Raw genomic sequence first — 27,817 nt, 5'->3', positions numbered from 1 at the left:
GGGGTATGGGGAAGATGTCCATCTGGGGCAAAGCAGGGGAGCTTCAATGGCCGGGAATAAGATGCCGGGCTGAAGGGGGACAATGTAGATAGATATAAAGAGGACTGATCGCACTTTGGCCAAATTTGCCTCGTCCTACGATTCTACGACTTTGTCGGCCCAAATCCGTCTCGAAGCCATAAACATCGCCACACCCCGGTCCAACCATGAAGCTCTCTTCGCTCCTCGCCATCCTGGGCGTGGCCACCACGGCCACGGCGTACATGCCAACCGACCTCCCCCGCAACGCGCAGGAGTTCCGCGCAAAGCACCCACTCGCAAAGCGTGCCGACTCGGCTTGCCGTCGTCGCTTCACGCCGCGGGCCTCGACCCACGACCTGGACGACGTTTCGGCCGAATTTGAGCAGGCCGTGCGCGATGCCAACAACGGCGGCACCGTCTACCTGCCCAAGGACGAGCTCTTTGTTATTGGCAAGCCGCTGGACCTGACCTTCCTCAACGACATCCATGTCAAGCTGGAGGGGACCATCAAATTCACCAATGACACACCTTACTGGCAGGCCAATGCCTTTTACCACCCTTTCCAGCGGTCCCTGATGTTTTGGAAGTGGGGCGGCAAGGACATCAAGATCTATGGCGAGGGAGTCTTGGATGGTAATGGGCAGAGATGGTGGAACGAGTTTTCTGGATTGGAGTATGGAAAACCTGCTCTGCTCAGATTCTGATCAGGCCGATTGTACGTAACTACTCAGAAATGATGACTAACATGCTACTTGTAGGATTCTCGATCCAGACAACCCATACCTGCGTCCGGTGCTCTTCTATGCCGAAAACACAACCAACCTGCACGTTGAAGGAATCTTTATGAAGGATTCGCCCGTCTGGCATAACTTTGTCGTCACCTGTACGAGAAATCCGTTACCATCGAGTTTTGTGACCAAATATGGTGCACCATGACAACTGACTGACAGAACCCCAAAATAACAGCCAAGGATGTCACATACAAGGATGTCATCATTGAGGCCATCTCCAACAATGCCACATCCCCGCCCAAGAACTCGGACTTTTTCAACTCGCTCAATGTAGACGGCGTCACTGTGGAGCGCGTCTGGGTCAACATTGGAGACGACTGCTTCAGCCCGAAGAGCAACACGTCCAACATCCATGTCAACACCATGGTATGTCTATTTGCCGACTCAAAATTTCAGACTTCAGGATGAGCAAAGAAAAACGTGGCTATACATTACTTACAATGTGCTTGAACGACTACTAATGTTGTTTTCTCATCCAGTACTGCAACGGAACCCATGGGCAGTCCATGGGCTCGCTGGGACAGTACGAAGGGGAAGTCTCATTTGTCGAGAACGTGTTGATAGAGAATGTTGCCTTGTTGAACGGTGACAATGGTGCGAGACTCAAGATCTGGGCCGGGGAGTCTGTTGGTTCAGGTAACTCTCGTCTACTCCGTTTACAAACACCTGAATCTTCGTCAATACTAACCTTCTTCAAATACAAACAGGTTGGATCCGCAACGTAACTTTCCGTAACTTCTACGCCGCCAACCTCGACTTTGTCGCCCGCCTCGATTCGTGCTACTTCAACATCCCCAGCGAGACCTGCAACCGATTCCCCTCCAAGATGAGCATCCAGGACATCACCTTTGAGAACTTTACCGGCAGCACCAGCGGCAAAAACGGCGACGCCGTCGCCAGGCTGACCTGTTCCACCAGCCCCGACGCCGTGTGCGAGAACGTCGTCTTCAAGAACTTCAACGTCACGAGCCCCTGCGGCGGAGCGCCCGTGGTGATCTGCGACGGCATCACGGGCCTGCAGCACGGCTGCGTGGCCTATGACAGCCCCGAGGCCAAGGCCGCCCTGGCCAACAGTTGCAAGGCGCCCGTGGCGAGCATCGAGCCGCCCTGGCCGGTCAGGGACTGGAGGAACAGCAAGTAAGGGCGAGGGAGTAGAGGGGGCAGTGGCAGAGATGGGGGACAAGAAAAATAAGCTGTTGACTCCGCCTCCACCCGATAGAGAATAGATCACAGGCAACTTATCTAGACCCAGGATAGATAACCCGGAACTTTCATGCTGTGAGATGCGAATCTGATTTACTGAGTACCAAGAGCAAGAGCACATGCTTTGTTGACATTATTTTACCATCTCTATTCTTTCGTATTCTATACATACAATTAGACAAAGCAGACCTATGTAAAGCGTCTAGTAACTTTTCCAGGCAAATGGAACCTAACATTAGCAGCTTTTTTGTCTGAATAGATGAGGGAAGTCAGGTCGGTATGGATTTATGGAGTTGGCTATACATACCCCTGGGAAACACCCAAGAAAAGTATTCTTTTTGGTTATCTATGAAGAATGCGGGAAGAGAATGAGCTCCAAGGTGAGCAAATACAGCTGTAAACTATAGGGTATAAGGTTAGGGTTGGATAGGTCGGTGAATAAGTTAATAAATGTTAGGGTTAGATGATGTAGCTATCTTATTCACCTAAAAAGCTTCCATGTTTCCAGGACAACAACATTATAGGCTTCAAGTGTATGTGCAGGCGAGTGCAGCTGCCTTTTCCTTGATGACAAGCAGACGAATCAATAATGGGAAAGTTCCAAGTTAAGCCAGGGGGGTAGGGTAGACCGCCTTCTCCGAAGAGTTTCTATAATGTCAGGAAGGTACTATCGGTGCAACTGGGGTCTCTCATTCGTGTAGTCGGCTGGTGTATCTACCTGGTGCCTAGGTAGACCTCAGGCCAACTTTTGATCCATACCTACAGACCTGATTTTGTCTGCTCTGAAAAATTATTCTGTTTGTTCAACCCCGTCATCAATGACACCACACTCGTTATCTCAGTAAACTTTTTTTTCTTGTTCAAAGTCTGCAACCCCTTAACCCTGCATATTTTACATTTGAAGCAGCTCTCATGCGCTTCGGTGTATGTCACTCATTTATTTATCTGCATTTTCCCACAGTCATTGCCCAGCCACCACATAATAAAAAGGATATGCACAGCTGCCGGCAAGGTCAAGTTTCGTCGCCATGAGTCAACACGCGTCACTAGAAAAGGCGGCTTCTCCCACCTCGGATCTTAGTCAAGATCCCGTCGACAGTTCCAAACCACCTACTTCTAGTCTTGACGTCCAGAAGAGCCAATATCCATCCGAAACTCCTTCTGCACTAGAAACATCGGTGAAAACCACGGCGAAAAGCAGCGCAAGTGATCCAAAGACATCGGAATCATCAACCAAAAGACACAGAATCAACTTCAGCAGACCAATACCCATCATGGTAGCTCCTAAGACGACAGTGACACGGTATTCTGTCAAAGAGCCGTCTCCGCCAATGAAACGTGCAAGCCCAGACACGCAATATCAAGATTATACACACCGCACGGCTTCCAGCTATCCTTACGCCCCTATATGGGACGGCCACCAGAGGTCTAAACGTCCCAAGACAGAAGCATCAATGACGGGGTCTGCGTCGAGTGATTCTACCCTGACACCACCCGCTAATTCACCCGTCGAATATGAATATCAACTCCGATCAAGCAATCCAGAACAGCAGCCGTCAAGCATGAGAGCCAACGGCATGGCTGGATATCCTCCTCCCTTGCCTAGTGCAATGGCTGCCCATCAGCTGGAACGATTCAGTGGAACTACAAATCCGGACCAAGAACTCTTGCAACCTTCCAACGCTCCGTTCTGGAACACGTACAGTTCCAACCAGGCGTTTGGCCTGCTATCACCGGCACAACAGCAACTATCCGCGCGGGCCTACGAGAAGATGCCTGCCAATGCACCAACAACGAGGCAGAGGGCGCCAGTGATGCCGAACCGGCAAGAATTTACATTTATGCCTCCCGTATCGACCGACGCACCCGAATGGCCTTCCTACTACAGTGATAGCCTGCCACCAACCAGAGAACAAACCACTCACGAGAGCCTCCGCAGCACAGAGAGAAGAAACCAACAACCCTACAGAGCACCTGCGAAGCCGATCCACAAGACCCCCGAGACCCACGGAACCTGGGAAAAGTCCCCCTATGGCATCCCGTACGGCCCCGAGCGCCGCGAAGGCCGCATTCGGACGCCCGAGTGGTACCGTCAGCAGGGCTACTACGTCGACGAAGACGAGGACGAGGCTCCTCCGGCCAAGAACCCAAACTTTGGCGGCCTGCCACGTGACATCGACTTGGTCGCGCGCGAGGACAGAAAGAGGAAGGCGGTAGATCCGCTCTACAGGGCACCTAGCCTGGAGCAATCGCTGTCCATGCTTACCCTGGAGGAGCGTCGCGAGACCGAAAGGAAGGAGAAGGAGGAGGAGGCCGAGCGCCTTCGCCAGCAGAGGGAGAAGAAGTTTCAAGAAGAGCAGGCCGGGTCGCGTTAGAGCCAGCAGGCCCAGCCCAATTAGAGGGAGGGTGATTCGTTTGGCGGAACCGACCTGGAAGGCTGGGTTGCGGTAAAGGCGGAGCGGAAGCGGAGGAGAGAGTTCCTGAAATTGGTGGAGCAGTACGAGCGCGAGTGTCCGTATATCTCGGCATCGCAGCCCGGGACTGCTTTGCCTGTGTGGAGTCATTCATCAACTACAAGCGAGAGAAAGAATGGTAACATGCGCGAGTTAGGGGGAAACTGGACTATAATTGAAGCTGGGGATGACCCGTTTGTTAGCAAGGACCCAAAGGGTGACTCAAATATAAATATTATTACTACGACTCCGACTCCTAAGGGACAAAAGTCAAAGAATCTTCAGAACAACCAACATCAAGCGCCAAAAGAAGCCAAAGATGTATGCCGCGATCGAGAGGACACGCTAGCGCTCTACCGGCGCCAGAAAGAAGCCTGGGCCAAAGAAGACCGGGCGGCCGCCGCCGAAGTTAAAGTTCATTGGCAGCCCCTGACTACCGACAGGGCGATCTGGGAGCAGAAAAAGCAGCTGGAAATGTGGAACCGCCGGAAGCAGGAGAGAGACGACTCCGAGAACGCGCCACCGAATACAAAGTCGGACGCCTCTTCGGGGGTCAGAGAGCAGGGCTCAGGCTCTCTGGACCTTTTGGCACAAAAGACAAGGGTGCGATTCGCAAACCTGGCAACCAAAACCCACGAGCAAAGCAAGTCTGCAGCAGACGAGATGGTGGATGGTGCGATGGATATGCAAATTGGAGAAAAGCAGTTGCCTTCGGACGCATGGAGATTGGACCATGAGCCAAAGACTCCAGCCACAAAGCCGCCGCCGCCGAGGATCATACTCAAAGTTGGAGGTGTCAAAAGGCAAAGAGAGACAGAGGAAAGCCCCATAGTCGTGGAGCCAGAGACAGGTGATGTGGTTGCCAGCGAGGATGATATTGCAGAGCAACAGATGCTGCTTGATATGCATAAAAACCGGCATGAAGAGTCAAAGAAAAGCCCACAGACTTCCGTGCAGCCTGACACAAAAGAGAACAACATACCGACAGAAAATGATGACGGCTGGCCACTGATCAGATGCCGAACTGGCCACAAGGAAGAAGCGTATTCTTCAGGATCAAACTCGCCCCTAGGATCTGTGAACTTCCGGGCAAACTCCGCGTCAACAGAAAGCAGCATCGATTCTTGTGTTGGCACCCCTAGGGTAAGAGCTCTGTTGATGCCAGACCTCGAAACGAAGATTCAAGAAACCTCCTCAGTTGAGACAGATTCACCATCAACGAATCAGGTGAAGGGCCAGATCAACTCGAGCCAAGGTTGGTTCTGGACTCCAGAGAAATGGCTCTCTGGTCAAAGTATTCCCGAAGGAGTACACGACCCCATCTCTGAAGGCTTCGCAGACGAGTGGACACCGATAGGCGCACCTGCTTCAGATGCCCGAGCCGCAGTACTGATTGCAAAGGCGGCGTGGAGTACCCACATGGCGGGCAAAGCAAAGCAGATCCCCGATAGGGAGAAAGGGTCGGCAGAGCAAGCTGAAGTCATCCACAGAGAGCACCGCAAGTCCCAGACAGAGTTCATGCTCAGCCCGGCAGCCTGTCTCACTGAAGAGGAATACTGCAAGATCTGGGCGGAATGGGCAAGATTGACAAGGATCAAACTCTCCAGGGCAACCCATGGACGTCGACTGCCTGAAGACGAGGGGTTATGTGAAGGCATGCTCGAGGCTTTTCTCGAAATGATGAAGCGGGCGTCTGTGGGGGCGTCTGTGTCCCACGGAGAGGCTTTGAAGAAGGAATATCACAGGTTCAATGCAGCTATCGTGTCGACGATGAACAATGACCAAGTGATGCAGGATAGCTCCGTGTCAACGTTTGGTGAGCTGGATGTCAGTCCACAATATCAAAGTCAAGGATCTGAGCCCGACAGACACACCATCTTCAATGGACAAACATCCGACCTTGCTCATACCTTGGCGACGACAGAGCTTGCTCCTCACGCGAAGCCAGAAGTTACTGAACCGCGAAATGATAGCTCGGATTACGATCGACATTAGGATATCGATTCCGATGACCTATTTACATACCGTCATCATCGAGTTCATCAGTTGAAGGCAGAACATGATCCTCCTCCACGGGCGCAACTCGTCAAGAAGTCTGTCGAGAGAGGCAGCTTACAAAAGCTCGACCGCAAAAACCGCGAATACTACACCACCCTGATGGGTCTGGTTCAAGAAGAGCGGACTGCGCAGGTTCATCCCCAGGCGAATAGGGATACAGACGGGACAGATCGAGCAACTAGTTCGGGCCTCAGCGAGACAGGCAATCAGGCAGGGTCGAATGACATTCAGAAACAGTGCGAAGCGCCCACCCTCAACCAGCCGGCCGTCGGTCCAGATAGACCTTCTCTGGGGGTACCTGTTAACGTCTCTCTGGCGCAAGCCCGGGCAATCGAGTTCTTCCGCCTACAGATGGAGGAGCAGGAAGACAAGGAGGGCTGGATAAAGATACAGGCAGGGCTGATTGCAATGATGCAAAAGTCTGAAGAGACCAGGAGGGAACTAGAAAAATCTACAAAAAGGCTCAACGAAGCCAGGGCACAATTCCGGGAGCATTGGGGTGACGAAATCTCGACGGACAAAGATCCATACCAAGAGGGTGACGGACTGGAGAGAGCGGGCAGGCGCAACGATACCACTTCTACGACCACCGGCATGTGGTGGGATACGAATGCAGCCAGACAAAAAGCCCAAGCAGACCTCCGGTACGCGAGAGAGCAACTGTTCGACCTCCTATAGGAAAGGCGCAGTTATCTTGAGCGTAGGCAGGAGGCTAGCTGGGCGAGCACACTACCCTCACCCGAAGTGGATGCGGAGGATTATCGGATGAGACGAGATCTAGGGAGGATCAAGAGGTTGCTGAACCAGCTGAATATCGCACGCCTCAAGCTCGACGATCCAGAGGAATGCGAGGATTCTTCAGATGGAGATACTACGTTGACCGTATCGGCCTTTGGGGGGCGATAAAGACAGCTGTGGCGGCAACGGGACCGGGAACGAACATCTTGGCTCCGCCTAGTGGTGACATTCGGCACCGAAGGCACCGAAGGTCACTAGTCCCCAAGGCCCTGGCTTTGGGTATAGAGAGGATATTGCACCGCCGGGATATCTGGAAATGCGCCTGCGGATCCATCGAATTGACGATGGAAACATCGAAAAGGAGCCGGAATAGGAGGCTGGGCGTCGAGTGTTGTATTCAGATCATGACGACTGATGTAGTTGTGTTGCTGTGTTACAAAGACGTTTGGAGCTTGGATTGGTCTGGACATGCCTGGCAGGTATCGATTGTTTGCAGCGTTTTCTTGCATCTCTTTTTTTTTTTTTTTTTTTTTTTTTTTTTTGAACTTCAACAAAGGAGGATAGGCCACAGCGACCGATTGCGGGAAAATCTTTATATATCGCTAGAAAACATAAAATTTACATAATTCAATCGATTGGACAAAATCAAGCACGTGCGCAGCAGTGAATATGAAGATCAAAGGCGATGAATCGGTCACTATTGAAGAAAATTTGTCTTGGTCTTGGGTGAAGTGACGACGATGGCGTTGGTGCGGGGAATATTTTGGCTCTAATCCAGGTCAAGGTGGTACTGTTCAGGCACGTGGGCGGTGCGATTGGCTGAAGGAACCTTCCGTCTCATGGTTGGCGGGTGGGTTTGTAGCGGAGCAAGGCACTGTTGCTGCCGTCATTCCCGAGGACCACCAACCAATACTTGACGGCAATGATCACTTGAGATACCCACGGTATAAATTGGCTAGGCTACCTTTTTGGAGAAACCAAAATTTCCCCTCTCCGGCTTCAAATAATATATAAGCTTCAAAGCCTTACTCGATGGACGATTCTTGATTACAGCAACTGTGACTATTCCACCCCACCCGCTCGTTTCCCCTCATCGTCTTTGGGCACCGCACAACAACCACCCAAGATGCTTGTTCCTCTCCTCCTCGCAGGTGTCACCTCGCTCGCCACCGCCACAACCGGCGCACTGGAGGCCATCATACCACCTCAGTTGCGGGACATCCTCAGCAATGCGACCGGAAACCCGCTGTACCAGTATCCAACCTCGCTCACCCAGGACATCATCCCCAAGGGCATGCACAGCCACAACGACTACTGGCGTCCTGTGCCTTTCTACTCAGGCCTCGCCCACGGTGCAATCTCCACCGAGGCCGATGTCTGGCTGTACGGGGACGAGCTGCACGTGGGCCACGACCGCTCGTCGCTGACCGAGGCCCGCACCTTTGACAGCCTCTACGTCCAGCCGATCTTGTCTGTCTTGAAGCGCCAGAACCCGTCCCACCGCTTCGTGGGCGGCGAGGCCACCAAGTACGGCGTCTTCGACACCAACCCTGGCCAGACCCTTTACCTATTCGTCGACGTCAAGACGGACGGCGCCGAGACGTGGCCCGTCGTCGTCAAGGCCCTCCAACCCCTCCGCGACGCCGGTTTCCTGACCGTCTTCAACGGCAACACCACCACCCAGGGTGCCGTCACCGTCGTCGGTACGGGCAACACGCCGCGCGGGCTCGTGCAGGGCGTGTCGCCCAGGGACTACTTTTGGGACGCGCCGCTCGCGCGCCTGGCCGACCCGGAGTTCGCCAACGTCACGGCCAACGAGAGCCCCATCGCCAGCACTAGCTTCAACGGGCAGTGGGGGGACACGGATGTGGAGGAAGGTAGACGCACCAGGCGCACGGGAAAGCTGAACGAGGCCCAGATGGCCCAGCTCGAGGCCCAGGTCAAGGCCGCGCACGACAAGGGTATGCTCACCAGGTACTGGGACACGCCCGGCTGGCCGATCCGGACGAGGAATGCGGTCTGGAGGACGCTGTGGGATGCGGGGTGCGATCTGCTCAACGTTGACGACCTCGGGGCTGCTGTTGAGTTCTGGGAGCAGGAGGCGTGATTTAGGTTGAGGTTATGTAGCTTGTATATCGTTGGGAAAAAGATGACCGCGAAATGCGTTTATCTGTATTAATGATTAATATGGATTAATATGCTTGTTGAACGCATTCGGTCGGGCCCCTCCCCTCCTTTGCGGACTCGATTTGTTGACATATCGCAATCAAGAGATTGAAGGGTGAAAGCAAGACCAACCTAGTAAATCGATTGAAGAGTTGTGTCGGTTATCTATCTTGACCTTTTAAGTTCCTGAATCTCGGCTTTGTGAGCCGACGTTCATACCACATCTTGTGCCACACGCAACATTGTATTCTGCTCCACCACCAATGCCAGCCGAGCCGCCTGCTTCCTCAGGTGGTCCGCCTCTGTAGGATTTCCCATCCTGGTATAAAGCAATGCTTGATGTCGCAGAAGATGAGAAAGTAAATAAGGCTCTGCACCCTCAGTGACCCTTCCGAGCAACCCCACAGCCTCCACATACCGCCCTCTGTATTCTGAGATATGCGCCATGACGCACCAAGACTGTGCATGAAAGTCCATTGGGACATGTTTGGGTATCTGGATCGGGGATATAAGAGCCTCGGCCAGGTCTAACTGCTTGAGGCTGACCATGCCGGCGGCAATGTCCAGATACGCTGGGACAAGGGCTTCTGGAGGTCGCTCGTCGCTGTTGCTGAAGCCCTTTAATGACGCAGCAGCACCTTGCAAGATGGCAAGACGATGCTGCCGCATTTCAGCAGTGAGCGCCGTGTCCGTGTTCATATACCCCATCCGGTAAGTCAACGATCCGAGACCCCACCTCCAGCGATGCTTGGAGTCCCGCCACAGCACGTCCGCAAGAACGACGTATGCTTGGTTTATCGCCTCGGGGTGTATGAAGCTACCCGAGGTGAGCGAGTCCTTCATGGTGGCGAGGGTACGAACGACGGGATGGTTGGCGTCATCGCCCAGCATCGTGGCCGTGAGCTGCCTCGTGAAGCCGGCGATCATGGCGAGCATCCTGGCGCTGCCGCGGCGGCCGTGGAACTGCAGGTAGGCCTGCATCATGCACATCATGCCGAGGCGGAAGAGGGCGTAGCGCTTGCTGCGGAACTGCCAGGCCAGGCAGGCGTCGACGAAGCGGAGGGCCTCGACGCTGTGCTCGTCGGCGGCCAGCAGCGCCAGCGCCCTGAACAGCAGCCGGAAGAACTCGTCGGCCCGCTCCGGCACCGCCGTGCTGTCGCCCACGTGCCGGCAGCACTCGGGCGAGCCGACCTTGTTGAAGCCCGTCGCGTCCGGGACGGGGGTGATGCCGCAGTCGCACACGGGCGTCGGGAGGGTCATGCGGTCGATGGTCTCGGTGATGGAGCGGAGGATCCCCTGGGTGTGTCTGTGGGTGTCGGGGAGGCCGATGTTGATGTACATGGGGGTTGCTGAGGGTGGTGGTAGGATGGGAGATTGCGAAAGGTTGGGACATTCTATGCTGTGTCGTCGGCATGCGACTCTAAGAGGTTTCCTGGCGGCAACCAAACTGAGATTCGTATTGTTTTCTGACGGTGAGGCAATGAGAGCAGATGAAGAGCCAATCTGTTCAACGTTGTGTGTGTCGGAATAAACAGATTGAGACGCCACTTGTGTACTCGATTCTGGAGCAACGCCATACACGACAGTGGGTGAAAGACTGGCAGGACTTGGTGTTGATACACGCGATAGTGGAGGAGTCCAAAACTCGACATCTGATGGGGTGCTTGCTGTAATGTATATAGTCCATGGGGCATCAGCAGGCGAAATTATACTTGTTTGTCCTTTCTTGAACGTGGCTTATTCCATGCCTTACCGTTTTTAGCTGGCCTGATGGGCTTCGTCCTGCGATTCCTCGACCTCCTGACATATCGATCAATCTTGGACTTGGAAACAGGTCTTTTTCTCACCACGAAGGCAGTCTGCTTCCCCAAAGCCTGCCGCCTGGCTCGGATCTGTACAATCGCCTCGTACTCTTCTGCTTTGATGTTCTTGAGGACTCCCCACCGTTTAAGGCGGTTCATGTATTGCTTGCGTCTGTAAAGCGACAGTGTATTAGCTCGGTAAGGGACACTCGGGAGGTTACTTGTTCTGGTCAAAGGTCGACAAGCTTACGTTCCCAACAAACCTAGCCCCTTCATCTTGGTAATCAGTTCGTTGAGCTCACAGTCTTGGTCTTGATAGTAACACTCTATCTGCGGACGCCATGCTTCCCAGTCTTGATCTGTCCTTGGCCTCACCGGGGATGGAAGAATATGCATCATCGTCTGTGGTTTTGGTCGAGGCATGGTCGATGGGGCAGGCAAAGCGAGGGATTCCATTTCCGCTATAATCACACTCGGTCGATGATTTGTCGTGCCTAGGTGGTCTTTTTGCTCAAATACCCTCAGTTGTTTGTGCGAAATTTGCGCTTCGTACTACCAATGACTTTGTTTCCATCCGCTGTTGAAGGGACGAAATCTTCAAGTACACCGTGTAAGGCAGGGAAGGTACCTACTGGTAGGCAAGGTGCACAAACACTGGCTCATTGTGGAAAAAAGAGAAAACTAGGAATTAATAGCAGAGAGATCGAAAAGAGATGCAGTTGAAATTTATACCTTGAGGTGCTTACCTCAAAGGTACCAAGGTCGCCCAGGTAGTCAAGCTTAAATGCTTCAAACAAACAGCCTGGGTCATTCCAAAACAATTAATAGTTGGTAGATCCCATTGTTGCTTCATCTCGGGACCAGACTTTGTGACAACCACGTATTAGTAAACTAAAATATCCCTTGCATGCTTCTGGTTCTGGTATTGAGTGTTATGTGGTGACGGTGTGGTCGTTGGGGATAAGGGTCTGCCTTTGATTGGAGGTGTGACTTCCATCGCATACGGTACTGCAGTGGAGCCAGGATCCTAGGTAAATCTAAACCATGCCTCTTCTTGATGCTCCAAAAGGCAGTGTGACAAAGTGGTGATTATTACCTACCATGTATGTACCTGGAGAAACAAGTGCTGACAGCGGAGAGCGGACTGAGTAAGTCGTATATATATTCTACTTTTGAAGGGGTTCAACAAGGGCCTCGTGGCGCAACGGTAGCGCGTTCGACTCCAGATCGTAAGGTTATCCGTTCAAATCGGGTCGGGGTCAAGATCAGTAGTAGCCACTGACATGCAGTCGATCATCTGCTTTTTGTTTTTGCACATTCCTTCAATTCAGTCAATGATTATTTGGTTAGTTAGGTACCTAAATAAAGTTAGCTTATATACATACACACACACGAGGTATCCTATCTGTTTACCTATTAACTTGATCTTTTAGCCTTGTCCTCTTCTTTCCTAATTTTTAATTCTCGTTCTATCTTACATCTGATAGCTATAGGTTGGAGAAATAAAGGAAACAGCAGGTACAAAGTTAAATTGGAACTAGGTCGAGTCTAGAACTACCTAGATAACAACTAGTGCGCTTGCTCTGTGCCTATGACGACGTGCTTCGCTTTGTCGCTTTGCTGAAATCCACAAAATCAATTCGCCGCAATAAATCCTACCAGTTTGTGGCACAAACGTTCCGCTCAAACTTAAGAGTTGGCTTTCTTACATCATTCATTCATTGAAGGGCTATCCTTGCTGCTCGTCTGCTACAAACAATTTTTCAACCGTTATCCTACGCCGATTTCTTTCTGAGATAGGAAGCTCAGTTCTGTTCTAATCCAGATGCAGCAGGTAACACTGCATCATTGCGGTGCTTCCCCTCTTCGAGGTCTTGGCTTTTCTATGGTTAGCACTTTGAATCCCTGCAATCTGCCGTTGGTTCCAGTAGTTCACTTCGGGTGGCGGCGGAAATTAAAGCTTGTCACCGACCTAATCAAGCTTGCTTTTGCTTGATGCCCAGTCGCGATGGCGGGGGACTCAAGCCGACGCCCGACGATGGGATGCAACCTCGTCACCGAATGTCAGCGGATACGAAACAAGACGATAAAACCCGGTCTGGGCCGCTCTCACCTGCGTCTTGAGCCCTCTCCTTGGACCGAGACCAGGCACCCTTCTCACGGTCAATTCCAGAAGCGCCTGTGCTCAGAACCAAGATGCCGCGTCTCTCGTACAATCCCGTGGCGGCGCTGCTGCTCGTCGGCGCCGCCATCACGGCCGCCGTGCCCTGCACGCCCCGCGACCCGTTCGAGCCAATTGACCCGCAAAACTGGGTGAACCCGGAAAACATGACCTGGGCCGACTACAAGCAAATTCCCGGCACAAACTGGTCTGACCCGAGCCGTAGGGGATCCAGCAGGAACTTCAACATTGCCCTCGTGACGATCGACTACACCGACAGGCCATTCATTGTCACGCAGGCGACGCAATCCACCATCTTTGGGAACCCGCAGCCCGAGGTCTCTGGGCTGAAGAGGGAGGATGTGCCCGAGTACTACAAGGAATTGCTCAACGTCCCCACTGAGCTCAACCGCGGCCACACCCTGCACGAGTATTGGATGGAGGACTCGGCCGGCAAGTTTGGAGTCGACCTTACATCTTTCGGGCCTTATCAGATGCCCAGGCTTGCATACCAGTGGGTTTCTTCTTCATTTCCCCCCTAGGGCGGCCTGGCTCGTTTTTGGGCTTATTTTAACATGTTTGGAAACCAGGTATGGTGTAACAAATGACTTCAACCAGGGTGCCTGCCCACCAAACCAGAGTTGCAACGTAAACATCCGCACCGACGCGCTTGCAGCATGGCGGGCGGAAATCGGTGGTGAGGAGGCGGACAAGTTCGAGCTTGTTTTTATCCTTTCCGCAGGACAGGACGAGTCTGCTACGTGAGTTGCCCTTCCGCAATCCTCAGGGATATCCGTCTGTCTAATAGCATGACGTAACAATAGGTGGCAAGAGTTTGGAGAGATGCGTTTCCAGTCTCGCGAAGACGTTCCCGAGGAGTTCGGCCCGCCTTCCAACAGCTCACTGCCCAACTGGGGCCGCACTAGATATGTTGAGTGGACGAGCTGGGCGTCCGCCGCAACAATTTGGCCCAATGCCGGCAGCGGCAGCAGCACACAAGGCGAAAGCAGTGGTATGGCTGTTTACGCTCATGAACTGAGCCATCTATTAAACATTGGAGATAACTACAACGTAAGCGCTTGTTTTGGAACTTGTTTTTATTTTGCGTCGACGCAGGGACGGCATTGACCAGACCCAACCCTACCCTCGATATTCCCATATAAGATGTACAACACTAACAAGAAATACGTACGCTAGAACCCTTACGGAGTCCCCCTGCAAAGGACTTACACAGGTCCTTGGTCGATGATGTCAAGAGGAAGCTTTAACGGCCCTGTAAGTATTTTTTTTTTTTTTTTTTTTTTTTTGTATCCCAACAGTCCTCTTATCCCTATATACCTGACTAACATTTCTTAGGGTGGACCTCATACACGATGGCAGGTTCCGGCACTCAAGGGTGGAAGCCAAGGATCGCTACACACCATCCGGGATAAGGTGGTGCTGGGTCTAGCATCGAACCAAAGCGTGGTGCAACTAACACGGGCTGGTCTTGCCGATTCAGGTATCGTCGTGGCGACTTTTACGGCCCGTTCTGTGGCTCCGGGACCTGGAGGGTTGATGGGCTTGAACGTTACACTTGGAGCCGGGGGTGATCTTTCGCCCCCTTGCAATGTCTCCACAGATGTGTTCTGTGACGGCCGTGGCTACCACACCTACATGATGGAGGTTGTAGACCGCATGGGAAGCGACTCTTTTACACCCGACTCTGGTGTTATGATATCCAAGACGAAGAACGTCGGTGCAAATGGACAATGGCCATCCCAGCCGTTCCAGGTAAGTGCAGATACTGACATGGATCAAACATCGTCCTATAGCTTCGATGTATCACTCTGTGCTGACACCTCACCTCAGTGGATGATCGACGCCAACCCTCAAGACATTGAGATGGTCGACTTCATCAGGCCCAATGGCAGCGTTGCCATGATCACTCTCGGTGACTATCGTCAGCTCTCCGACGCCCTTTTCCACGCCGGTACGCGCTCCGGAAGTGAATACGAATTCCGTGACGAGGCCAACCGCCTGCACTTTTACATCCTCGATAAACACCGCGACGCCGACGGCGTTTTGTCATACACCGCGGCCGTGAAGTCCCTCGATGGCTCCGGCGGACCCAGCACGCATGGTGTTGAGCTCGCTGAAGGCGTGGTCGGCACCGCTGCCCCTGGTGCTGCTACCGAGGCCGGTCTTACGTGCTTCTTTGAGCTGGCAAACACTGGCGAGCAGAAGGCCGCCGGAGGATCTCTGCACCCGCAGCAAAACATTGAGGAGTTCCTGAGCTCCGACGTCTACAGGCTGACTGCGGAGGTGGAGGGCTCCGGGTGGAGGGTCGAGGCACCCAACGCGTTGGCGCATGCCAAGTTCGGCGAGAAGGTGTGGGCGCGTGTCGCTGTTGGCGCGTCTGACGATGCTGCTGACGAGGCTGTTGTTACTCTTCGGGCTGTTTCTGAGTCTTCTGGAAATGTTACCGCCACGGCCGAGTGCCGCGTTACTAAGGTTTAGACCAACGCATCAGTACTGAGCGCTACATGGGGTAGCTGTACATAACGATAATGAAATATCATCTATGCCACGTTTTCAGAGTTTCGCGATAAGCGCATAAAACCGGTTAATGAGAACAATACTGCATGTCGATCATAAAACCTTGTTTGTTTGTAAGCCCAGGCCGGGTCGTAAAATTATACCAGCAAATGAGCTAAATTAGTCAAACCTAAAAGAAACGCCCAATCCAGTACGATTTACGATTTGTCACGAGTTGGGCCCGTTGGCCTTCAATGGGACTTTGTGGTATGCCTCAGTCCGCTTATAAACTTTGTATCAGATACTAGATATTATGAAGAAGATACACCTCCAAACCGTAGTTCGAGCAAAGACATGCAGACAACTCAATGACACTTTTGTTCATCATGATTATATACCGCTCGAAATGCCACCACTGTCACATACGACCATACCCACTGGAATATACGGGATCCCGTCCGCTCTCCCCTAATCAAACCAGTAAGGGCAGAACCGGTACGAAGTGCCAAGGGAGCAGGTGGGAGCCGCCTTGCGTCCTCAACTGTAGCCAATGGCCGTTCGCCGTTTCGCGCCCCGCCCCACCATCCTTTGCGCTCCGTTGTTAAATGCACCTCGCCGCCACCGATCCGTCGCCGTCGTGAGAACTGCATCCCGTTTTCGGGCCACGCGCGATCACCATGGCCGTGGCACTTTCGAATTTCTTGGGGGGAGGGCAGCTGCGTCCCGCTGCCCTCTTTTTTGAGCAGGGCGAGGACCCCTCGCCATCCCTCCCTCCCTTCCTCTGCGACAACCAATTTCTCTCCATGCCAGGTTCCTCCCCAGCGCTGGGCAACAACCACGATGGCAACGCAACGAGCAGTCGGTCTTGCTGCAAAAACGCGGCCCGTTCAGGCCTACAAAGATGCGGCATTGGATGCCAGGCGCGAGAGAGCGAGGCTCTCAAAGCGCGAGTTCAAGCCGATACCTGATCGGCCACGGGGGAGCGACAAGTATCGCCAATAACAAAAGCTGGCAATGCAATCGTGGAAAATGTCAATCTCCCTCCCCTTCCCTTTTCGATCACTTGTCGTTATACTAATGATGGAATGGTTTGCCGGGTCAGATTCTTCACGCAGGTTTACGAGACGGATCCGGACGACGCCTACCAAGCCGATCCCGACCAGATTTGGCTTGACCTATGTAACCGCGGGACCGAAGTATACAATGGAGCGATTCACTGTTGCCAGCAGTTCCTCAAGGATTACGTCAGGGCTTTTGAGCGACCGGTCGTGAGCACCGGGCCGGAAGAACGCAGGATCGAACGATCGATAAATAGGGATTTGAGTGTCAGACACTTTTGGGAGTCCCTCGTAGTTGCGGCTGACAGAACGATCCTGAGCGAAAAGAGGAGGAGTGTTACCAGTAACCCTGATAAATGGACCTTGTCAACTACACAAAGCCACAAATCACGGGGGTCAGGGCCAGTCTGGCAGATTTCACACGTAAGTCCCATTCCCGTTTCTAGCGGTTCGCTGCTACCATGATTCCGCTCGCTTACACAAATTACGGACAGTGGATTGCCTCTGATTTGGCGAATGAGCTCGAACTCACTAAAAAGCAAACATTCGTCAAGGTCGCAGCGACGACCGCCGATATTCTAGTTGTCTTGATGACTCTATGGACTCGTGCGAACGATATTCCCTGCGACCGCGAGACTCGAGTCGCCTTCCACGCTAGAATTTTGTTGGCATTTATGGGTGGGTTCCGCCGTGGAACTTTGGATAAACTGAAATACAGTCAAATCAAAATGCATTTCTCCCGGCCCGGAAAAAAAACCGTCGAGAATATAAGTGTCTTCGGCGACCTTACATTATACTACAACAAACAGCAGACAGACAAGATTTGTACCTCGCAGGATGACGTGTATGTTACTGTCCCCAATTCTTTGCTTCCTTTCAGCTCATTCGAGGTTTCCGACAATTAACGCACCTGTTTAGAATTGAAATAGGCTTAAAAAATACAAACGATCCACTTGTCGACCTGGTAAGAATCGTCGCTGCCCAGGCAATCAAAGACGGCGTTTTCGACCCCCCGTATCACTTTTGGGAGGATTTCGAAAAGCCTAGGGATGCCGAATATGCCGAACTACACTGGAAAAAAGAAATGTTAGACCGTGAGATCTTTGCACTGTCTTACGAAACTGAGCGTGCCCTCTGGTATCGTACACTTCTGGTGGCCGGCTACCGTGAACCTATGCGGTTGTACTCCATACGAGTAGGTGCAGGTGTTCGCCTCGACAGTATGTGTTCAGCCCCAATTGCAATGCCGATCAAAGCTAATTTGGGTTTTAGAGTCGTTTATTTCGGCGTAGCGCAATTATGTGCTCTCCAATTCCAGCAGAGTATTCGAGGAATATTACCAGCCGAGGAATTTCAATGGCGACCTTGTTTAAGTCGCATTCGGCGAGCATGTACGAGGCAACGACGAACTGTTTAAACGTATGCGGGAGGCCTTTTTTAAAAGAAACGAAAATGCCCCAATCTATGTAACCCAAGAAGATTTCGAGTTTTTCCAAAAGCGGGAGGACATCAGCGAGCTGCGTATCGAATATGCAAGGCTTAAAGAAACTGCAAGGCTCGAAAAGCGCGCGAAGCATGAAGAGGGCAAGTCTGAAACCAAGGATAAGTCCGAGGCTGACAAGGAGGCAGCTCGTATATTATCTCACATAAGCAAAACAATTGCAAACCTGTGCGCCAGCACACTCAAAGGGTTTAGAGCTGAGTTTTTCGAGCGAGTGGACCGCGAAAAGGGGGACAAGGGCAAATTTAAGAGGGATTTGCAAACCTTACACGTTAACCCGCAAAAGCCTCGGCACATCGCAGCAGGTAACGCTGCGGTGAAAATCGGCCAGATTTTGCGTGGAAATATTGTTCAAGGCGACACCTTTAGCAAAGCATTTCTTTACTTTCTCCAGTGTAAAAATAATGCAATTGCGCCATGCCCAAAAACCGCTTAGGAAATTTAATCGATAGAGCCAATACTAGCCCAAAAGCCGACTTGTCTTTTATGCGGAAGTTCATTTACATTGCAGAGAAACCTGATCAGACACACCAAAACTCATTGCTTTCAGCAACCTTTCGACTGTCCCGCATGCAAATGCACTATTAACTCTGCGGCTGACTGGGCCAGACACGTTGTGGATTCCCACGGCACGCAGAACGCTTCACAATTGAAGGCAAAGAAGGCTGCCAATAAGTCACATTTGTTGTCAGCGATTCAACTCGATCAACTCGATAGTTCAAAACCAACCTGTTACATATGTGGCAGTTCGTTTACACGTAGGAAAAATCTGACCCGGCACAACAGAGAGGTTCATCACTACGAAGGACTTTACGACAGACCCTTTCCCTGCCCCGCATGCAAAGGTCAAGAAAAGGATCACATTATCAATAATGCAATGGAATGGAGCAATCATGTCGAGAAAGTTTACGGCAAGCTCAACGCCCCAGGACTGCCGGAAAATAAGGACAGCTTCGCCCGGAAGCGGAAAAGAAACGAGCACAGGCTAAAGGAAGGAGATAAGGCAAATAATATCCAACAGGTCGTCGGGAAGAAGCGAAAGGTTTCAGACAAGGGCCGACTTAAGATTTACGAGGGAAAGGTGGCTTTATGCCTCTTTTGCAAAATGACAATGGAACCCGGGAGGTGCTTTTCCAATTATTTAGGGAAGAAGTATAGGGGTAGGTTTGAGTTTGAAATTTATTGCCCCAAATGTTTAGAGTCGGATGAAGAGGTTGCAATTCTCGGGCGGTATGATTGGAGTCGCCATATTTCCGAGGTTCATGGTGGCGACAACGGCGCTTTGCTTGTAAATAACCTGCGTTAAGGATGTCGGTTTCAGTGGCATTGGGGCTTTGCTTGGGCCAAGCATTACATATACTGTTATAGATCCGTTGCTTGGGGATGTTCAAACAATACGACGCGCTGTTGACTTTGCTATCAGGACCTAATTTCATGTGCAAAGTGTTTATCACATTCCCGATAAATTAATATATCCAATTCTTGAACGTTATTGCTATCAGTAATCCCCCGCCACACCCTTCTAATAACTGCATGCTGCATCCTCAACTCGTTACCATTAATGTGTGGGGTATAGCTCTCGCCCTGAAGCTGCTTGTGTTGTGGGTAACATTGCAAAGCCGACAAAGAGCGTGCACCATTGAAGGGCGATGGAATCCAATTTAGGCATGCGGGCGCTGGGGGCTGCCTGTACAGTTTTTTGAACTGTGCGTTGTAAGCTATCGCGGGGACCTTTGAACAGTAAGTCACGCCAGCCAGCCTGTAGTAGATTACGAATGAACGATGGGGCATACCCAATGGTGACCAATCGAATAGGACCGTCCTGTTAAGCAGAGGGTGAGCAGAGGGTGAGCAGAGGGTGAGCAGAGGGTGAGCAGAGGGTGAGCAGAGGGTGAGCAACCTGAGTGGGTGAGCAGAGGGTGAGCAACCTGAGTGGGTGAGCAGACGGGCAAAAGGTGCGCAGGGCATGGCAGGAGGCCCCGATTCTAGTTCCAGGTTACGAAACGCAAGGATGGTTGCGGTTAAGCCAAACTTCGGGCGGGTTCCATGTTCACGACCTCTGAGTGTTTGTAAGCGGACACATGCCTAGACATGCTTGCGTCTGTGCAGGGCGGCCGTAATTCCCGACCTGGTGAGGGGAAGTGGTGCCATTTCGAGAGCAGTAGGCCTCCCGCGTGTCATCACGTGTTTGGCTGACGTTGCCACTGGACTGGAGTTTTAAACTACCACCCTCCAAATGCACCTGACAGATTTTTATACCAATACCATATTCCCGTATGGATGCAGCAAAAATACGAGCCATTAATTTGTTAGCCTTTCCGCGGCGCTGTAGAACGATATTGGTTTTTTTATTTTTTGAAACTCGCGGGGAATTTTGACTGGAGATACAGATAGTGGGGAATATAATTTTTTCCATTTATTTCCGCCAATAGCCTCGACTGTTGTATACATAATATATATTCGGATGGCCATATCCCGCCTAAATAGGCAGATTACAATAACTGTATTGGCATTATGTAGTCGCAATAAAAACTACCCAATTGTTTATCTTATAGCCCTATATAGTGTCGATCTGGCTTGATTTAGCAAGCCGATTCCATTTTATCTAAATGCTGGCGTGTTTGCCTTATCGCTAACATGCATTTTTGGGGCTGGCGTGTCCAATTTGAATGACCAATGGACTGTTTTAGCACCGATTGTAGATGTTGATTCTCTATTTTCATCTTTTCGAAGCCAAGTGTCGAAGAGCAGCAAGGTTTCCTATTTAAAGGACTGACCTGTTATATATTAAGGCGTAGTTTTTGAGGGATAAGATTTTGCGGGTATATAAACCTCAAATTTGAAAACACACTCGATCTACTCCGATATACGCATTGCTTTATTATTGTCAAAATCATTAGGTCATTTATCATCGTCATAAGTTCACCAGTTATCCCGGCAAATCTCATTTATTATTAACAGCCCGAAACTCTTCTATACCAGTTTATTTCCTATATCAACAAAATTTCCCAGGATAAAAGCTTTCAGCAGTTATAGATCATTCTCAAAGACCATGGGATTGTTTAAAAGAAGCTCCGCGCCACAGACAGTGCGTACAGAAAGAATTTGGAGGAGTTGGCTCAACTAACTGCGGAAAAAAAAGCCGAAAAGGAACGATTGACGAAGAAGATTTTGGAGCAAAACGCGGAGACCAACAAGGCCTTGGAGGACAAAATGACAGTCTATAGAAAACTTGAGGCACAGAAAACTATAAACGCGGACTTGGAATCAACGATTAAATCATTCGAGCAGGAGCTAAACCGAATGGTTGTACACGGTAAGAAGCATGAGGAATCCGTTGACAAACACAAGATCATCCTTAAAAAACAAAAGGAGCAGATAGCAGCCGCAAAACAAGAAGTCGCTACAGCAACGAACAAGTTGAAAATGGCTAGCGATTAATTAGGCGTAAAGTCCGACGCCCTGAAAGAAACCGAAAGAAAACTTGGGTTGTTTCAATCCTACACGGTAAAACTAACGCCGCTTAAACGTAAACGAGGTTATATGTACGTTTTGTTCAAATCTGTTAATTATTAAATAACCGAATTCTGACGCTTTTGAACCAGCCCTGAGATGCTTGCCTCTCTGTTTAACGATGTATCGACACTGTTCGAGGAGTTTTTGGGCATTGACCTTGATATGGACTGCCTACAGGAGTTGAGATCCTGGGAACGCGTTAGGGATTATGCAGCCACATAATATTCGTTCCCACTCCCGGCCTCAAATTCGGCCCCTGCAAAGAAAATGAGGGTCAATATGGGCTTGTCCGTCTATTCCAGGGCATTAGTTAAACATGTCTTTCGGTCAAATTACCTTTTCCCTAATGCTGAGAAAGTATTAGAAGTTTTGCATGCGAAAGACACCCTCCAAGGCACGCTTGTTCGGGCTGTGCTATTTCAAGTGTTGCCCGGTATGCAAAAGAAGCGTCAAGGTACTCTTGCCAAAATTGTCGTCGATGAAGTGTGCGAGGTTGTGGCTGGCTTGATGTCGGGCGACCTCCAAAAGAAGTTCAGAGGGCGCCTTGGGCAACTTACAATCACGCTGTGCGGCAATTGGGAGGCTGTACAAAGGGTTCACGAAAGAATTCGGCCTTCCTTTGCCTTATCGGAAGATGATTGGAAAGTATTACCGGTTTGGTCAGATTCAGCTCCAACACCCAATGGTGCCATATTGCGATCCAAAAAGGATAAAAATGGTTAGTTAGGATACGGGGATCCGAATCTGTTAACCATTTCAACGGACGATATAACCAGGGTTATGTGGCCAGCTTTCCTCGCTACAGACGAAGAAGGAACATCGGAACTAATCTCTTTCGGGTATGTGATATCACGTGATGACGTCCAGAAGGCCGCGAACGAGGACATGCCGAAGAGGGCCATGCGGAAAGCAACACGCGACGGCAACCCCGGAGGGGAGAGAAGGCGACGAGATTCGGCTGTTTTTGTTTCCCATGGACCTTCTAATTTATCAACCATCGAATAATCGTCACGCAATTGGCCAGGCACAGGGCAAGGTTCATAGGGGTTGGAAGTGTGTATTGTATTTCGTTGCAATGGTTCTCATGCTACTCCAGGTTGATATGTAACCTGTTTTCGACATGCGAAGTTGGAGTAACTGAAGGTAATCGATCAATTGGTGAAATTAGCAGATGAGACGATCAAAAATTGAAACTGTCACAGGAAGCAAGTTTCAATGTGCTGTCGTGGCCTAGCGTACTCCAAAATTCGGGATAGAGTGGCAGCTGGCATGCTTTCTTCATGCCAAAAGTACCAAATATAACGATCGACCAGATGGATGACAAGCTGTATAAAGCGAACGGTTCCACGGCTTGGCACTAAATATATCCAGCTGAGGCTCCAATAAGGAGCCAATAAGGAGGAATGCATCTCACAGCTTCAACAAGTACTTTTGCATAAAGGGTTTTGGACCAGTTTCCTGTGGTACAGTCTTAGCGCCACCTGCAGGTGTTAGACGCCAGCCCAAGGTACCTCCGGCTATCATGCGCTAGTTCTTATCGCATATGCCAAAATGGGCTTCCTGAAAGGTGGAGAGTGTTGCTATTTTTTCCACAACACATTCCCGTTTAGTGTCTTCTGGTACTCGCTTGGATCCACCTCAGTCACAGTCCTGCCAAGTAAATAATGTAGGAAACCCCGCGGCAAAGCCTACTAGAATCGGAAACGCTGGCACTGGCCAATCCAATCAAGTGAGTGTGGGCAACCGATTACCGCCTTTAACCCATGTACTTTCAGGACACCGAATGCGGCCTTGAAGCTAGAGATGTCCTGTGCGAGCCTTTCCCTCTATCCTTACAAAGCTGCTTTCACCAGCGATCTTCCCCAATTGACCCTTGTCTAGACTGCACGCCGCTGCACAAGACCAGGGATAACAACAAGTCGGGCACACCAGCAAATCAACATCCTTTGCGGGCCGGTTCGCATCCATCGTATGACGCGCCGTTGAGGTTTAATTGTCAATTGCGGACCAAATGCTCCGCGGGGCAATTGCGCAGTAAGCAAGTTGCACTTTTTTTTTACCAGGTGCAAGAGACCAAAGAAGACACCGGCCAGTGGAAATTAAATAGCAAGATGTGACTTGAAAAAGCAGGATCAGTTAAAAATGGCGCAAGGTTGAAAAGAAGAGAACTATGACGGCTGAACCCCTCATGTAGTCTAAGGGCGGGACCGGCCGCTGTAGTTCGTTTCAGAAAAAGGGTGCCACTAGGGAAAGACCATCATAACTGAGGCCTATCGGTGTCCGCGAACAGGCAGGAAATGGCGAAGCTGCGGGAAAATGTTGTTATTTTAAATTATCTCCATCCTTTTTAAAATTGAATGCTTAAAGGACCTTTCGTGCTTCATTTAGTGGCCGGCTCCTTGCTGCCAAAACAAACAAATACCCATATAACTAGCCGCCACTAAGCTGCCATTATCAATATTACACATACATTATTATGGCGGTGATCCCCATTAACAATCGAGAAGGGTGCGATAGACAGTCCCAACAACAGTTTCGCCAAAATTGCCGTAGCGTCCTTCAGTATAACGGACCATCTGGAAAACGAAAAATGTTTGGATCTCTTCTTTGGTATGGAAAACACTGGTCGGTGGCAATCTCCCATATGAAAGCGAATCTGCCATTTTGTGTGGCAGTCGAATTCTCTTTCGACAGCGTTAGAGCGCTGCATGCAACAAGGATTATAACCCTAAAGCCTAAAGGGGAGGCCATCTCAGCGTTTGTCATTTTTTTTTTGCGTTGCCTCATTTTCCATTCACCTTCTTCTTGAGTGTTAAAAAGGTGAATTATATATTATATAACTTACGATGTCGTATTGGAGGTGTCCCTCCGCGCTAAAAGCGCGTCGCACCTGCCCTAGTGGACACCCCCGTGCGCAATGGCGTGCACAAACAGACGGTGCGGCAGACTGATCACGCCTCTGCAGGAATATAAGTTGCAGGGGTTCGTCTGGTTGCTTGGCTTCGGGGTGGTGCTGCTCGGCCTATACCTGGTGCTTTGGTTCGTTGCCGTCTGCGACACGTTGAGGGACTCAAGGCATCTGCCATGCCAGTGGGCGTGGGCTGCCCAAAGATCTTGACAACTGACAGTTGAAGAGGCGAGATTTGAGAAGAGAAAACATTTGTCAACAGACTCAATTAGCTCACAAGTGGATGATTTGCCCAATGCAAATTGTCATTTTTCTAGAATTGAAACAAAAACCAGAAACTCTGTGAGTATATAGGTCTAGCTACCTGGTAACTATTGAGCATGGTTAAAGCTGGCCGGAATGTCTTGGGTTAACATCTCTGTACTTACGTCATACCAAGTTTACAATTTGAATTGCAAAAATCTTGCATGTTTGGCTGCCTTGTGGGCTGGAAAGGAAGGGCCGCAAGATTCGGTTCTCAGTAAACCTCCATCGTATAACTAGCATTGCCAGCTGCGAGCAAGAATTAATCTTGTCAAACAAAAATGAAAGAATTGAGTCTATAGTGGAAAATAGGGAATAAGATTTGGGAAGGATGTCTCCACAACAAAATAACGTTACACAAAAAGGTCGAGGGCCTGAAGGGTTTTTGAACAGTGATCAGTAACGGGGGCTGCTCCGGCTCCGCGACTTTGACCAAGCACCGAAAAACCGGCGGTGACTCGTTCAGATTTAATACCAACCCTCGCTAATCGGCCTGTTCCCTTCCTAGTTTCTGCACTTATGCAGGCGGTGCTTCGGAAGTGAACTGTAATTGTTGGGTTTCATTTTTGATTGTGCAATGAAGCCAGCATGGTAATTACAAGTGGGTCAGGTGGCGTTGCAGACCGACTTCCAACCCGGGTTGTTTTCTAATTGACGTTTTAGTGGCGGAGTTTAATTCCGCATATTCTGTCTGTACTATTTGTTTTGTTGAATATCCGAAAGCACACCTGCCTGCAGTTATTGCCTTCACGTTCCAAATGCTAAATTCCAGTATTTTGGTTGTACAAAACGAGAGTCGTATGTTGGGAACGTCGACCAAAAGGAAAGCGGGTTTTGTGGTTGGGGTTTGGAATGCTGTCAGCATTTCCACGATATACCCTTACCTGGGATTCAGGAATGGCTTGAGCCCCATTCAATGCCAGCTTCCAGGCTTCCAGAACTTTTCCAATTTACTGGATACGGAAGACGGAAGGCTAAATATGTAAAACACAATCGGGGAAATAATCGTGGTCAAAATGTTAAAAAGAATATTGCGTCTACCAGTCCATCCGAAGGTAGGCCGTTCCAAGTCCATGCTTTAAAATGCAAAGCTCAATTACAAAAAATTATCCATCGCGGAAGGATGCCCAGCGAAGGAAAATTGTCGTTTAAAAATTGCATCAACTTAAATGCAACGGGTTTGACGTCTGGTCATATATAAAAAAGGGTAATAATGTTTTTATTTATCACTCGGCGAATCAAACAGGACCCCCATCATCCACTAATCTGGTAAAACTGACAAAATTCCTATGCAAATATTTTATTGACATAGTTTTAGATTGAGGGAAACCCGACAAGTCTTCTGTGCGATGCGAAAAGTCTCAAACTCTCCAAAAAGAACAATACCCGCGAGATGTTATAGGACAGAACCGAGGATTTGGTGGCGGAAACTGCTAAAAACAGTTCGCATAGTTCACAGTGTGCATCCGACGCGATGAAAGACTCCGTTCCGGTGAGTTTGGTACAGACATAAAGATTGAGACGGGATCTAACATAATCCTTCCCAGAAGAAAATAAAAATCGTTTTCAAAAAAAAGATGGGACGTGGTTAATCTCGGTGCCAAACCTAGGGCAACGTTCCCCGCCGTATCGTTTGTTCACCCTCTCCCTCCCTATGCTGTCTGGATAAATGGACAAAACGGGAGCCGGGTCGTTTGAATAGTTTTGAGGCGCTTTATTTATTTCCCCTGTAAATTAATACGGATTCTCTGTGTTTTCCTTCATCTTGCCTGCCATCATACCTTAATCAATTCGTTGCAAGTCAACGGTTCGTGAGATCGAGCTTAGTCAGCTTTGCTGCGCCCGCAACAAAGCTGACAAAGTTGTCTGGTTACGGAAAGTGAAGCGAAATGTGTAAACAAGGGTAAAGCCCAAGTCAAGGAAGGATAGACAAAGGTGGGTCACAATGGCCAACCGGGTGAAGCTGAAATGGAACACCGGCTCATGCTGCAAGCCTTCGCGCTCAATCTGTTGATCAAAACACTAAATTGTATGATAATCCCTGTGAATGAATTAAACCGAAGTATTTGAGGCCGCAACCATTTATCACCTACTAAATTGATGGTGTGGGAGGCCTCCCACCCAGCAGTAATCACGCCTTTATGGACGCTCACAATCTGGCCTTTTTCTAATAATAATATCAATAGCAAACCAATGGCTAAAGCAGTGGGGGCCAGACTATTTCCTCTTATAACTGTAGTTAGAGAAACTGAAGCAATGTGCGCTTCTCGTCTGTCGCAGGTAATGAGGGATGAGGACCGGATCTAGCTGACGAACAAATTGCATGAAAATTACGTACTGTAGTTGAGGATACTATATCTCTAAGTAACTGTTTTTGTACCGTTGATATGCTGATTGTTCCTAATAAAATGGGCCCACGGCGTAGCTGGATGTTTAGAAGCATTAGAGAAACGATCCTCGTCAACTATACTGAAGCTGGAAAGTACCCTCGTACTAAATACCCGAAATGGATTACAGTCCCAGCCGGAACAACGTTGCTAGCCTCCGGCAGCGATGAGACCTAAACTATACAACTACATCAAGGGTTCCTATTACTTGGTGGGTCAGAAGCCTGAAATGGC

The 27,817-nt window shown here is 50.2% G+C and overlaps 7 protein-coding genes across 7 annotated transcripts; 6 read left to right on the top strand and 1 right to left on the bottom strand.

Moving 5' to 3' along the window:
• Positions 1-206: 206 nt before the first annotated feature.
• PgNI_07328 (uncharacterized protein) lies at positions 207-2,090 on the top strand (the record flags this gene model as incomplete). The annotated part of the gene is made up of 5 exons (XM_031127342.1): positions 207-694; positions 780-904; positions 988-1,178; positions 1,292-1,448; positions 1,520-2,090. 5 exons carry the CDS (start codon positions 207-209, stop codon positions 1,951-1,953), a joined length of 1,395 nt encoding a protein of 464 aa, XP_030981389.1. The 3' UTR covers positions 1,954-2,090.
• Positions 2,091-3,043: 953 nt separating this feature from the next.
• Positions 3,044-7,432, top strand: PgNI_07327 (uncharacterized protein; the record flags this gene model as incomplete). The annotated part of the gene is made up of 4 exons (XM_031127341.1): positions 3,044-4,385; positions 4,452-6,418; positions 6,464-7,170; positions 7,216-7,432. 4 exons carry the CDS (start codon positions 3,044-3,046, stop codon positions 7,430-7,432), a joined length of 4,233 nt encoding a protein of 1,410 aa, XP_030981383.1.
• Positions 7,433-8,390: 958 nt separating this feature from the next.
• Positions 8,391-9,371, top strand: PgNI_07326 (uncharacterized protein; the record flags this gene model as incomplete). The annotated part of the gene is made up of 1 exon (XM_031127340.1): positions 8,391-9,371. The coding sequence occupies one exon, from the start codon at positions 8,391-8,393 to the stop codon at positions 9,369-9,371; it is 981 nt and encodes a 326-aa protein (XP_030981385.1).
• Positions 9,372-9,643: 272 nt separating this feature from the next.
• Positions 9,644-11,688, bottom strand: PgNI_07325 (uncharacterized protein; the record flags this gene model as incomplete). The annotated part of the gene is made up of 3 exons (XM_031127339.1): positions 9,644-11,097; positions 11,184-11,404; positions 11,483-11,688. 3 exons carry the CDS (start codon positions 11,686-11,688, stop codon positions 9,644-9,646), a joined length of 1,881 nt encoding a protein of 626 aa, XP_030981387.1.
• Positions 11,689-13,244: 1,556 nt separating this feature from the next.
• Positions 13,245-15,961, top strand: PgNI_07324 (uncharacterized protein). Its single transcript, XM_031127338.1, has 6 exons — positions 13,245-13,907; positions 13,984-14,154; positions 14,218-14,464; positions 14,591-14,668; positions 14,750-15,166; positions 15,245-15,961. Exons 1-6 carry the CDS (start codon positions 13,429-13,431, stop codon positions 15,890-15,892), a joined length of 2,040 nt encoding a protein of 679 aa, XP_030981388.1. The 5' UTR covers positions 13,245-13,428; the 3' UTR covers positions 15,893-15,961.
• A 335-nt stretch (positions 15,962-16,296) lies between these two features.
• PgNI_07323 (uncharacterized protein) lies at positions 16,297-16,912 on the top strand (the record flags this gene model as incomplete). Its single annotated transcript, XM_031127337.1, has 2 exons — positions 16,297-16,366; positions 16,392-16,912. The coding sequence occupies 2 exons, from the start codon at positions 16,297-16,299 to the stop codon at positions 16,910-16,912; spliced, it is 591 nt and encodes a 196-aa protein (XP_030981380.1).
• A 9,633-nt stretch (positions 16,913-26,545) lies between these two features.
• Positions 26,546-26,674, top strand: PgNI_07321 (uncharacterized protein; the record flags this gene model as incomplete). The annotated part of the gene is made up of 1 exon (XM_031127336.1): positions 26,546-26,674. One exon carries the CDS (start codon positions 26,546-26,548, stop codon positions 26,672-26,674), a length of 129 nt encoding a protein of 42 aa, XP_030981381.1.
• Positions 26,675-27,817: the final 1,143 nt, after the last annotated feature.

This window comes from Pyricularia grisea (assembly GCF_004355905.1).
Source record: "Pyricularia grisea strain NI907 chromosome Unknown Pyricularia_grisea_NI907_Scaffold_4, whole genome shotgun sequence".
NCBI classification, from domain to species: domain Eukaryota; kingdom Fungi; phylum Ascomycota; class Sordariomycetes; order Magnaporthales; family Pyriculariaceae; genus Pyricularia; species Pyricularia grisea.
Note: the sequence above shows the minus strand (reverse complement) of the source record. Positions and strands in the feature narration are given on the sequence as shown.

Coding starts and splice junctions, on each gene's coding strand:
- PgNI_07324 (XM_031127338.1), top strand. CDS start 13,429: ATGCCGCGTCTCTCGTACAATCCCGTGGCGGCGCTGCTGCTCGTCGGC. Junction 13,908..13,983: donor ATGCCCAGGCTTGCATACCA/GTGGGTTTCTTC, acceptor TTTGGAAACCAG/GTATGGTGTAACAAATGACT. Junction 14,669..14,749: donor GAGGAAGCTTTAACGGCCCT/GTAAGTATTTTT, acceptor AACATTTCTTAG/GGTGGACCTCATACACGATG.